The sequence below is a fragment of the Ips typographus genome, linkage group LG2 (assembly GCF_016097725.1).
Source record: "Ips typographus isolate SLU linkage group LG2, UJ_Ityp_2.0, whole genome shotgun sequence".
In the NCBI taxonomy this organism is placed as follows: Eukaryota; Metazoa; Arthropoda; class Insecta; order Coleoptera; family Curculionidae; genus Ips; species Ips typographus.
Window position 1 is genome coordinate 3,553,383 of NC_138423.1, and position 13,072 is coordinate 3,566,454.

The 13,072-nt window shown below is 31.8% G+C and overlaps 1 protein-coding gene across 1 annotated transcript; it reads left to right on the forward strand.

Moving 5' to 3' along the window:
• The first annotated feature begins 4,534 nt into the window (after nucleotides 1–4,534).
• On the forward strand, nucleotides 4,535–12,715 carry LOC145724949 (uncharacterized). The gene is made up of 4 exons (XM_081973455.1): nucleotides 4,535–4,797; nucleotides 4,913–5,103; nucleotides 9,015–9,125; nucleotides 12,510–12,715. The coding sequence occupies exons 1-4, from the start codon at nucleotides 4,636–4,638 to the stop codon at nucleotides 12,673–12,675; spliced, it is 630 nt and encodes a 209-aa protein (XP_081829581.1). The 5' UTR covers nucleotides 4,535–4,635; the 3' UTR covers nucleotides 12,676–12,715.
• The last annotated feature ends 357 nt before the right edge of the window (nucleotides 12,716–13,072 follow it).

A 13,072-nucleotide genomic window follows, 5' to 3' on the forward strand; every position in this document is an offset into this window, starting at 1 on the left:
TGTTAGTTATTTTTCTAAACATTTTTTTTGTAAAAATTGAAAACAAAGGACAATTAAAATATTTGTGCTTTACGAATATCTAAGTTTAAAACTCATAAAAATTGATTTAGTGAGCAAATTTCAGTCATTCTGGTCAATTTTTGTGGCTAAAATGTTGAAAATCGGTCAAGGTTCCTGAAAATTGACTTAAGAAACGTTTCCAGTCGTTTTAGTCTATTTTCCAATTTTATGGCAATTGTCATCGGAGTATTTGCAGTCGTTTTAGGTCAACACGTTAAAAAGTAGTCAAATATCATGAACATTTACTTGACTTACAGTTGTCAGTTATGCAAGTCAATTTTCAAGGTCTAAACGCTAAAAAGGATCAAATATAATAAAAACTGATTCAGCCAACTATTTGCAGTCATAATAGTCAATTTTCAAAGTGAAAACGTTGAGAAAAAGTTAAATTTTGTGAAAATTGGCTTACCGGACTATTTGCGGTCAATTTTAAAAGTCAAAACGTTAAAAAACTAGTCAAATATCATAAACCCTGATTTAACACGCTATGTCCAGTCATTCTAGTCAACTTTCATGATTAACATATTAAAAAATCGTAAAATGTCATGAAAATTTACTTAATGGAGTATTTGCAGTCATTCTAGTCAATTTTTAAGGACAATTCAACATTTTTTAAAAGTTGACTTTCCAGACTATCTGCAGTCATTCTATGCATGATAGTCAATATTCAAAGTCAAAAGGTTAAAAAAATTGTCAAATACCATGAACACTGATTTAACGCGCTATTTCCAGTCATTCTTGTCATTTCCAGTCACTTTCAAGGAGAAAATTGTGGAAAATGGTAAAAATTTATGGAAATTGACTTATTGGGTCATTTGTAGCCATTTTAGTCAATTTTCAAGGTCAAAACGTTAAAAAGATAGTCAAATACAATGAGTACTGCTTCAACACGCTATTTTCAGTCATTCTAGTCAATTTTTGTGGCTAAAATGTTGAAAATCGGTCAAGATTCCTGAAAATTGACTTAAGAAACGTTTCCAGTCGTTTTAGTCTATTTTCCAATTTTATGGCAATTGTCATCGGAGTATTTGCAGTCGTTTTAGGTCAAAACGTTAAAAAGTAGTCAAATATCATGAACATTTACTTGACTTACAGTTGTCAGTTATGCAAGTCAATTTTCAAGGTCTAAACGCTAAAAAGGATCAAATATAATAAAACTGATTCAGCCAACTATTTGCAGTCATAATAGTCAATTTTCAAAGGGAAAACGTTGAGAAAAAGTAAAATTTTATGAAAATTGGCTTACCGGACTATTTGCGGTCAATTTTAAAACTCAAAACGTTAAAAGACTAGTCAAATATCATAAACCCTGATTTAACACGCTATGTCCAGTCATTCTAGTCAACTTTCAAGATTAACATATTAAAAAATCGCAAAATGTCATGAAAATTTACTTAATGGAGTATTTGCAGTCATTCTAGTCAATTTTCAAGGACAACTCAACATTTTTTAAAAGTTGACTTTTCAGACTATCTACAGTCATTCTATGCATGATAGTCAATATTCAAAGTTAAAAAAATAGTCAAATATCACGAACACTGATTTAACGCGCTATTTCCAGTCATTCTAGTCAAGTTTCAAGGAGAAAATTGTGAAAAATGGTAAAATTTCACGGAAATTGACTTATTGGATCATTTGTAGCCATTTTAGGCAATTTTCAAAGTCGAAACGTTGAAAAGCAGTCAAAATTGACTTACCGGACTATTCATTCTACTCAACTTTCATGATCAAATTATTGAAAAATTGTAAAATTTAGTGAAAATTGACTTACTGGACCATTTGCAGTCATTCCAGTCAATTTTCAAGATCAAAACGTTAAAAAGATAGTCAAATACAATAAATACTGCTTTAACACGCTATTTTCAGTCATTCTAGTCAATTTTAAAGATAAAATAATTGAAAAATTGTAAAATTGACTTACTGGACCATTTGCAGTCATTCTAGTCAATTTTCAAGATCAAAACGTTGAAAAACAGTCCAGGGGGAACTGTGTTAAATGACAAATAAAGTCAGGAAGGAGAGACTAAGTCTACGAGGCGAAGTAAGGGTTGAAAACTGGTCAACCTACTAGAGGAAATGAAGAGACTGAAGATGGACATTCTGAGTGTGGCGGAAACGTGGTGGCCTCAGGCTGGAGTGTGTCACGTTTCTGGAGGGGTCATGTACTATTCAGGAAATAATGACAGAAATCATTGAAAGGGAGTAGGAACAGTCCTGACTGAAAAGTTATCCAGATCTGTAATAAATGTTCTCCCTTTCTCAGACAGAATTATATTACTTAAACTGTACGCCAAACCAGTCAACATCAATGTCATCCAGGTGTATGAACCCACAGCAGATTCAACAGAAGATGAGATCAAGACGTTTTACGAAGAATTAAAGCAAGTACTCAAACAAGTTAAAAATAATGAGATAAAAAAGATTATGGGTGATTTCAACGCCAAAGTGGGAGAAGGAAGATTTGAAGCATTGGTGGGACCTTATGGACTAGGATTACGCAATGATCGTGGCCAACGTCTTTGCCAATTCTGCCAGGAGGAAAACATGAAAATAACAAACATATGGTACAATCTGCCACCTAGACGCTTATATACGTGGAATCGCCCAGACAACATCAACAAACGTTATGGGACATCGGCAAAGATGAAAAGAAGTATGCATCTATCCGTGCGCCGATGTGCACTCTCTCGATGGCGGTAATCAAAATTATGACAATCAAAACCCATGCACCAAAGATAGATTACGAAAGACTTAAATATGAAGAAACAAAAAATAAAGTTACCAAAAACCTTAATGAGAAAATACTGACAACCATAGATCCACAGACGGTAGAGGAAGCTAACATGGGTGACGTATAGGAAGAAATGGAGGCTGCCATGACCAATGTTGCGAAGACAGTATTGGGACATACACGAAAAGCAGAAAAACACGATTGGATGACAGATGGGATACTGGCGCTGTTTGAGAAACGAAGAGGGTACAAGAACAAAGGGAATGGTGATAACTACAAAAAAATCCAGAAAGTCATTAAAACGAAGATAAGAACCGCTAAAAATGAGTGGCTGAAACAACAGCGTGAAGAACTAGAACAACAGAAGATATTTAATCGAATCTATAACATAGGCGAATATCCCGCCAAATAGTTGACATCGAATTTCGTCCCCTTGCCGAAAAAGAAGAATGCAACAAAATGTGAGGACCACAGACCAGTCAGCCTCATGAGTCACACGTCGAAGATATTCCTTAAGATTATCCACTACAGAATATCAATAAAGTGCAAAAGAAACATCGGATCCACACAATTTGGGTTCAGACGAGGTTTAGGCACGAGAGAAGCATTAGTTGCGACTCAAGTACTGATTCAGAACTGCAACGATCAGAGAAAGGACATAATGATATGTTTCATCGATTAGGAAAAGGCGTTCGACAGAATCCAACATCATAAACTGATCCAAATCCTAAATAGATTGGACATAGACCAAAAAGACATCCGCTGCATTCAAAGCCTATACTGGAACCAAATGGCTGAAGCCAGAGTTGGTAACGATCTCACAGAAGCAAGACCAATTTGTAGGGGGGTCAACAAGGGTGTGTTCTCTCCCCAGTTTTCTTCAATTTATATTCTGAAGCCATATCTTTCAGGAAGCCCTAGAAGAACGCAACGTGGGCGTTAAGGTGAATGGTGTATGGGACAACAATATTCGTTATGCGGACGACACAGTTCTAATTGCAGATAACATGGAGGATTTTCGGGATATGGGACGTGGAATGCAGTAAGTTCATGGGCCTCAATACCAACACCAAGAAGACTAAATTCATGATAATTACTCAAAAGCTACAAAACTTTCAAAGCCTATCATATCAACCAATAGAGCGAGTAAATAATTTTAAATATCTAGGAACGTGGCTGTGTGAAAACTGGGAATCATACACAGAAATCAGATGCCGGATTGAAAATGCCCGCAGTGCGTTCATGAAATTCAAAAAAGTGCTCAAAAGTGATATAATAATATACAGGGTGTTCCATTTAAAATAAGCCAGTTGACATCTACTGAACTGACAGAAAGATGAAAATAATTTTAAAATATAGCACACATCAAATTTATCTTCCAAATTTTAAAATTTCTATAAATATTTGATCCTGATAAACTTTTAATGAACGGTTTGGGTGGCTAACCTTATATAAGAACTTTTTTTATATTTGTGCATATACTATCTTTACGTGAGAAACCAATTCAGAGACACCCTGTATATTTGATTATTATATGGTTTTATAAATTTCACGTTTATTAGTAAACCTCCTACTAAATAAAAATAATAATAAATGGTTCGATAAACTGGTAATTAACCTAAACATACTTTTTGATAATAGAAACCTGTTTTTTTTTAATTTACAATGGTTTATAATATCTTCCAAAAACTAGACTGTACTTACGGTACATTTATACTGTTACTGCTCCAGTTTGTATAAGCAATTAGAGCTAGAGAACCCAATAGCAAATACAAGGTGTCAAAACAAACCTAAACTGTGCTGCTTTAAGTTTGTACTTATTTAGTTATTGCCGCTAGAAAATCATGCATTTTCAAACTATTTTTATATTATTTGTTTGTTTTATATTCCATCAAATTGTATGCATAGAAAACCATTCTGACGGCAAAATTCGTGATACTAGCAGTCAGCTATTGTCACGACAAAAGAGATGGCTGCTTTGGAAACCAGGGTCAAACTGGGTATCGGTACGTATTTTTCCGCAACATTAAATTTTCTTGAGGAAATGCTCGATTTGAACGCTTTTTCCACATAAATCCGTATTAAAGGTTCGGTTTTTAGTTTTATATTGTGTGTTTATAGGTTATTTTTGGTATCGGTATCCCTGTGAACGTGCAGGGCAACAGTATAACATTGGGAATGGTAATGAAAGCTTTTTACCAACTGCCGAATAATATCACTTATTACACTCATCCTTCAATTGATTTGGAAAGGAAGAAACGGTCTCCAACAAGGTGGAAATTGTATGAAACGTTTGAGAACTATTTACAAAGGTATGATACATATTTTTATTACAAAGAATTGTTTAAGTAAAACCAATTTTTGTGCAATTTGTAATTGAATCTACCACCGTTGGTAGTAAAAACACCACCACAATGGACGTAAAAATAAAGTAAAAGTGTTTTTTTACGACTGTTTTCACGTTATGTATTAGTATATTTCGTAACTAGTGCTGTAAGAAGCATTTTACGTACGAAATGGAAAAAGTTAGTGCGTAAAATGCCTTAGAGCACGTGTGACGTACTATACTTTACCTACGACCAGTTTTCAGTCCTGTTTTCACAATTCATATAATTCAGAGTAACTTTTCATTAAAAAAGTATATTTTTAACGTATTGACATCATATTTGTACTTATCATAGGTATTATGCCACTAAAGAAAAAAATAATAACGTAATAAAAAAAATTCACAAATCATGTTACTTAAATAATTATTAGTGTTTTTCTTAAAATAATTATTTATGGTGACATTACAGTTATTAAGAAGAAAGGGAAAAATTTCAGTCATATTAGTGTGCTATTGCAGATAATATTCTAGACGAAGTGGTAGTTACTTAAAACTGTATAAACAATGCATTACGCGATGATCTCCATCTAATTACAACTGTGCGTAAAGAGGTTCCTTACGTAACGGAAAACTATGCGTAAATAGCTATTTACACTGAGGTCGTAGGTAAACTTGTTTTTTACTTTTTGAGATACAGGTTATCAGTTTTGTTTTTGTTAGTATTTTTATCACAGCTCTTAAGATTTTTGAAATCAATTTATCAAATTTTAAGTTAAGTTTATTGGGCTGAAAATTCTACAGGGTGGTAACGTTTTCATGGTCTGGTTCCAATTGACAGCCTAACATTTTTTGTTGTTTTTTAATGATCCAGTGTATGTCGTGAGTTGATTTTTTGATGGGGATTGGATTTAGGTTTAGTAAAAAACCAGTACTAAAGTTGCCAACGTTATGCCAGTTTTATTTAGGCTTCCTCAGGGCACTAAAGAAATACAACAATGAAAGTTTGTTGAAAGAAAAAAAAAACAAATGGAGGAACAAAACAGAGAGAACAATCATACTTACACACATTTAATTAAACTTTTTTCAATTTAAATTATAATTTTATTTTTGTGAATTATTTAGGAACTTTCGTATTACCCTTTTATTTTCGAAAATGCTCATTTCTTTTATTGAGTGGTGAAAGTTTGAGGGAAGACTTTGAGTGAAAATTTAAACTTGGACACGCTGTATCACAAAATGAATGACAAACAAAATAAGTTTTCCTGTTGGATCCCATTACTCACACATCTTACTGGTATAAAATTACTTTCTTCGCACGATTAGTGAGATACATAATAAATTGCCATAACACGTAAATAACTATTATTTTAATAAAGCAAAAATGTCACAATTATGCGGTAATAATAATAATTTTTCCTAATTAGTGCGATAAAATCGCTAGTATTTACCACTCTTCCAATCTTTTTTGTTACTATGATAATGCTCAAACCACTATTGTGATGGGAAAATTACAAATAAAGTAAATAATTTAATTTACCAGGAAATTTTGATCTGGTAATAATTTACTGTGTTTCTGGAAATTCAAATTTTGACACCGCTTTTCTCCCTGACTGTACCAAATTTTGTAGTGTTTTTTTAGGTTATTGGATAGCAAATTTATTGAGAATTCCTAAAATGTGCTTAAAATTGTCATTTTCTTACTCCAAGTGGATTTTACAGGCAATTTTGTCTCTGACTCTCCTTTCAAACTGTGTTTCTCTCAGTTCAAATTTTGATACCGTTTTTCTCCATGGCGGTACCAAATTTTGTAGTGGTTTTTTATGTTATTGGATAGGAAATTTAACGAGGATTCCAAAAATATGCTTAAAACAGTCATTTTCTGAATACAAATGGGTTTTATACGCTGTTTTGTCTTTAACTGTCCTTTAAAACTGTGTTTCCGTCAGTTCAAATTTTGATACCGATTTTCTCCATGGCATTACCAAATTTTGTAGTGTTTTTTTAGGTTATTGGATAGCAAATTTATTGAGGACTCCTAAAATGTGCTTAAAACAGTCATTTTCTTACTCTAGGTGGGTTTTATAGTCGATTTTCTCTTTGACTATCCTTTCAAACTGTGTTTCTGTCAGTTCAAATTTTGATACCGTTTTTCTCCATGGCGGTACCAAATTTTGTAGTGGTTTTTTATGTTATTGGATAGGAAATTTAACGAGGATTCCAAAAATAAGCTTAAAACAGTCATTTTCTGAATAAAAATGGGTTTTATACGCTGTTTTGTCTTTAACTGTCCTTTCAAACTGTGTTTCCGTCAGTTCAAATTTTGATACCGATTTTCTCTCTGCTGGTACCAAATTTTGTAGTGTTTTTTTAGGTTATTGGATAGCAAATTTATTGAGGATTCATAAATGTGCTTAAAACAGTCATTTTCTTACTCCAAGTGGATTTTACAGGCAATTTTGGTTCTGACTCTCCTTTCAAACTGTGTTTCTGTCAGTTCAAATTTTGATACCGTTTTTCTCCATGGCGGTACTAAATTTTGTAGTGGTTTTTCATGTTATTGGATAGGAAATTTAATGAGGATTCCAAAAATTAGCTTAAAACAGTAATTTTCTTACTCCAAGTGGGTTTTACAGGCAATTGTCTCTGACTTTTCTTTCAAACTGTGTTTCTGTCAGTTCAAACTTTGATACCTACTTTCTCTATGGCGGTACCAAATTTTGTAGTGTTTTTTCATGTTACTGGATAGGAAATTTAATGAGGATTCCAAAAATGTGCTTAAAATAATCATTTTCTTACTCCAAGTGGGTTTAACAGGCAATTTTGTTTCTGACTGTCCCTTCAAACTGTGTTTCTGGCAGTTCAAATTTTCATACCCCTTTTACCTCTAGGCGAACCAAATTTTGTAGTGTTTTCTAATTTTACTACAAAGGAAAATTTAATAAAGATTCCATAAATGTGCTCAAAACCCTCATTGTTTTACTCCAAGTGGCTTTGACAAGCAATTTGTTCTCTGACTGTCAAACTGTGCTCAAAAGTTGCAAAATCAGGATTTATTAAAGTTTTGTTGCAGTATTCGATTCGAGACGTGTTTCTGAGATTTATGACAGTTATTTTGACAGTCACGTGACTGCCTAGCTAAATTATCCTCCAAAATCGACGTGATATCTGTCACTAATACCAAAACTGTCAAAATTTGACTACAATTAGCAAGAATCACAGTTTTCGAAACAAAATGTGTTGTTGTGAGATTTATGACAGTTATTTTGACAATTGACAGTTTGTAAATTTTTTTCATTTTTCTTATTTCAAAAATATATTATTACTCATAATTTAAACGAGATAATAAAAGAAAAGTGACATAAAGCTAAAATCCAATTTTTTTTAAATAGGCTACCTGTTCATAAAAAGTTATAAAATTGGAACTCATTTCATACAAGAATCACTTTATCAGAAAAGGTTTACTTCATTTATTTTATTATTGATTGACCAAAATCTCTAAAACAATAAATAACAAATAAAAACCTTTTATTCAGGATTTAATTTTAACAATATTCACCAAAAATTGCTTTAATAAAATTAATGATTGTTAGCCATGATAGGAAAATTATATCTTTTAAGCAAATTTCAGTTATACCCATAAATTTACTAGTAAAATTGGTAAACTTTCTTGTCAAACTGATATTTTACTTTTCCAATTTTACTTTACCTTACCGGTAAATAACTGTTCACGTATAAATTTACGCCCATCATTAGTAAAAATTATAAAACTATTACAATTACAAGCTTCCCATCCAAGTCTATGTAAATTAATTCAATATTTAATTAATGCTAATAACTGTGTTTGATTTTTTGCAAACAAAATCCTTACGGTTTATTAATTTGAAAATTTTTTTTTAGGAACAAATATGATGGTAAAGCCTGCCTGCTTAAATCCATCTGCGAGGTTTCGGCTACTCCCTTAGAACAAAGATCTGGATTAATGGCTGAAATTTTTCATAGTATTCTCACGTAAGATAGACAATTATTACTTTCTTTCTTGTATTCTTACTTTCACATTTTCTTTAACCTACTTCTACTTGACGTCTCAAAGAAATATAAACTTAATACAGCAATTTTCTCTGAGGGTTTACTGATGCTTTAAACAGTTTGCGAGTTTAAATTAAATCTTTGTCAATTCAATATAACACTTGCTACTTAAGGTGTTTTTATTTGAAATAAAAACGGACAAAAAACTTTTTATTTTCAACCAGGTATGTAATAACGTTATTTCTTATGTGTAAACCAACCAAAAAGTCTTGAAAACAGTGAAAATTGACTTAAAAAGCTTAAAACTTGTATTTGTAGTCAGTTTTCATAGTTTTCAGATAATTTTAAAAACTTTAGTCCTGGAAATTGACTTAAAAATCAATAAATTGACTTTGAAACCTTGAAAGTTGACTTAAGAATCTTAAAAATTGTCTTTGTAACCAGTCTTCATAGTTTTCGGACAAATTAAAAGACTTTAGTCTTCAAAACTAAAAAAATTGTCTTTGTAGTCAGTTGATGAAAAACTAATTTTTCTAGGATTTCTGACTGCAAATTCAAACATTTAAACCTTTAAATATGACTTGTACACCAAAAAGTGACTGAACCAATGAAAATTGAAAGCAGAAGTACCTCAGATGTACTAAAAATTCGAGCATTTCTTATAAATTTAGACTGTTTTTAGTGCTTTAAGACTGTTTTCAGTCAGAAAAATAGAGTTTCAAGACTACCTTCACAAACACTTTTAACTTATCAGGCCTGAAAGCTAGCTTATACACTGTCTATAGCCTTAAAATGCCATTTCAAGCTTTGTCACCATGAAATTGACTTCTAGACACCTCAGTACAAAAAATTCGAGCATTTATTAAAAATCTAGACTGTTTTTAGTACTTAAAGACTGTTTTCAGCCTAAAAAATAGAGTTTCAAGACTATCTTCACAAAATGTTTAACTTATCAGGCCTGAAAGCTAGCTTATACACTGTCTATAGTCTTAAAATGCCATTTCAAGCTTTGTCACTATTAAATTGACTTCTAGACACCTCAGTACTAAAAATTCGAGAATTTATTAAAAATCTAGACTCTTTTTAGTGCTTTAAGATTGTTTTCAGCCTGAAAAATAGAGTTTCAAGACTATCTTCACAACATTTTTAACTTATCAGGCCTGAAAGCTAGCTTATACACTGTCTATAGTCTTAAAATGCCATTTCAAGCTTTGTCACTATTAAATTGACTTCTAGACACCTCAGTACTAAAAATTCGAGAATTTATTAAAAATCTAGACTGTTTTTAGTACTTAAAGACTGTTTTCAGCCTAAAAAATAGAGTTTCAAGACTATCTTCACAAAATGTTTAACTTATCAGGCCTGAAAGCTAGCTTATACACTGTCTATAGTCTTAAAATGTAATTTTTAGCTTGTTTACCATTAAATCGACTTCTAAACACCTCAGTACTAAAAATTCGAGCATTTATTGAAAATCTAGACTGTTTTTAGTGCTTAAAGACTGTTTTCAGCCTAAAAAATAGAGTTTCAAGACTATCTTCACAAAATGTTTAACTTATCAGGCCTGAAAGCTAGCTTATACACTGTCTATAGTCTTAAAATGTAATTTTAAGCTTGTTTACCATTAAATCGACTTCTAAACACCTCAGTACTAAAAATTCGAGCATTTCCTAAAAATCTAGACTAGTTTTTAGTGCTTAAAGATTGTTTTCAGCCTGAAAAATAGAGTTTCAAGACTATCTTCACAACATTTTTAACTTATCAGGCCTGAAAGCTAGCTTTTACACTGTCTATAGTCTTAAAATGACATTTCAAGCTTTGTCACTATTAAATTAACTTCTAGACACCTCAGTACTAAAAATTCGAGCATTTATTAAAAATATAGACTGTTTTTAGTGCTTAAAGACTGTTTTCAGCCTAAAAAATAGAGTTTCAAGACTATCTTCACAAAATGTTTAACTTATCAGTCCTGAAAGCTAGCTTATACACTGTCTATAGCCTTAAAATGTTATTTCAAGCTTTGTCACTATTAAATTGACTTCTAGACACCTCAGTACTAAAAATTCGAGCATTTCCTAAAAATCTAGACTAGTTTTTAGTGCTTAAAGACGGTTTTCAGCCTAAAAAATAGAGTTTTAAGACTATCTTCACAACATTTTTAACATATCAGGCCTGAAACCTAGCTTTTACACTGTCTATAGTCATAAAATGCCATTTCAAGCTTTGTCACTATTAAATTGACTTCTAGACACCTCAGTACTAAAAATTCGAGCATTTCCTAAAAATCTAGACTAGTTTTTAGTGCTTTAAGACTGTTTTCAGTATGAAAAATAGAGTTTCAAGACTATCTTCACAAAATTTTCAAGTTTAAGACTATTTATAATAGTAAAAGTCAAGTTTCAGACTCTTCAGTAATGAAAGTAAACAATTTGGCACTAAATGCTACAATATTAGTCTTGAAAACTAATTTTTAAAAATGAATTAGTCCCAAAATGTAATTTGGACAGTTTCCAGTATTTAATTGAATTTTAGACTTGTTTCAGTCCAGAAAATTTAGTTGTCCACCAATTAAAGTTCTGAAATTAGACTTTTGGACTCTCATTAGTCTTAGTAGAGTAATTTTAGCCTTTAAAGTAAACTTTTAAACTATTTTTAGTAGTAAAAAATAAGTTTTATGCGTAACAGTCTTTGTCTTGCTTTCCGGACTGTTTTTAGTGCTTGAAATCCAGTTCCAGACACTCGAAAATGGATTGTAGTCTGAAAAAAACAAATTTTAAGACTATTCCAAGTAGAGGATTGGTTTTAGACCAATCAGGACAAATTTGATCTTTCAGAAGTCCTAAATGTTCAGTTTTACGGTCTGACAATTATAGAAAAAACCGATTTTTTTATACTGAAATTTGGAGAACTGTATCTTCCTTAGAAAGCGTTTTTCAGAAAAATGGCAAAATGCATGTCAACTTATTTCTTGATTGACCACCCTGTATAATAACTTTTATGAAAACCATTTAAAGAAATTATTATTTAGCAGCTTACTAAATTGTGCTGTCCAGAACTAAATGGGCTAGTAAATTGTTTATTGGCGAAAATCCTAAAGAGCAAAGACATATTTGATGATCCATCAACAATTTTAAATTTTGATTTTGCTACTAATTGAAAAACGAGAAAATAATACCATTCCCTTCTTTGCAATTTCAACTGATCGTCAGATTTTTCCACCTATGTCAGTTTCTACATATTTTCATTATTATTTTATGTAAGAAGGTTAAAATAGTACTCTATTAATATCAACATCGATAATTTTTTAAGTTTACATGATCTTTAATAGTATTTTTGTGTCAAATAATTGATTAAAAACCTTTGCAGGCCTTCGTCTACAGATGACCAAATAGAAAACAACGAGCACAACATCTACCATGCTGCAGAAAAATTGGGAAAAGAAGTGGAAAGTTGCTCGCAAGTGTTTCCAGAATGTCCAGTAGATCCTGTACAGCAATTTTCTAGATTTATGACAGTCAATAAATTTGTATAAGTAACCAGAATTTTGACCTTTAATAAAGAAGTTGATTTGATTTGGTTTTTATAATAATACAAGTTCGAAAATGTTTACTTTGATATGTGAAAGCTAACATCTTCTTCTTCAAGTGCCTGATCATCCTGGATATGATGACTTCGGTAGTAGTTTTTGAGAACCATGTTCTTAGGTTTTTGAGCCATGATATTTTTCTTCTTCTTGGTGGTCTTCTGGCATAACTTTTTCTCGGAGGAATGAGAGAAGAATTGAGAAAATATAGCATCGGAGTAGTCTGAGGTTGTCACTTTTAAACAGTTTAGCCATTTGATTGAAATCGGACATTGTTTTCTTTATTTTACATCTGATCATCTGTGAGTGATCCCAATGGGCCTATCCCACATATCATAAATTTTTG

Excerpts from the sequence above, each read along its gene's own strand:
- LOC145724949 (XM_081973455.1), top strand. The coding sequence starts at position 4,636 with ATGCATTTTCAAACTATTTTTATATTATTTGTTTGTTTTATATTCCAT. Across the intron at positions 5,104-9,014 it reads TTTGAGAACTATTTACAAAG|GAACAAATATGATGGTAAAG; the intron begins GTATGATACATA and ends ATTTTTTTTTAG. Across the intron at positions 9,126-12,509 it reads ATTTTTCATAGTATTCTCAC|GCCTTCGTCTACAGATGACC; the intron begins GTAAGATAGACA and ends AAACCTTTGCAG.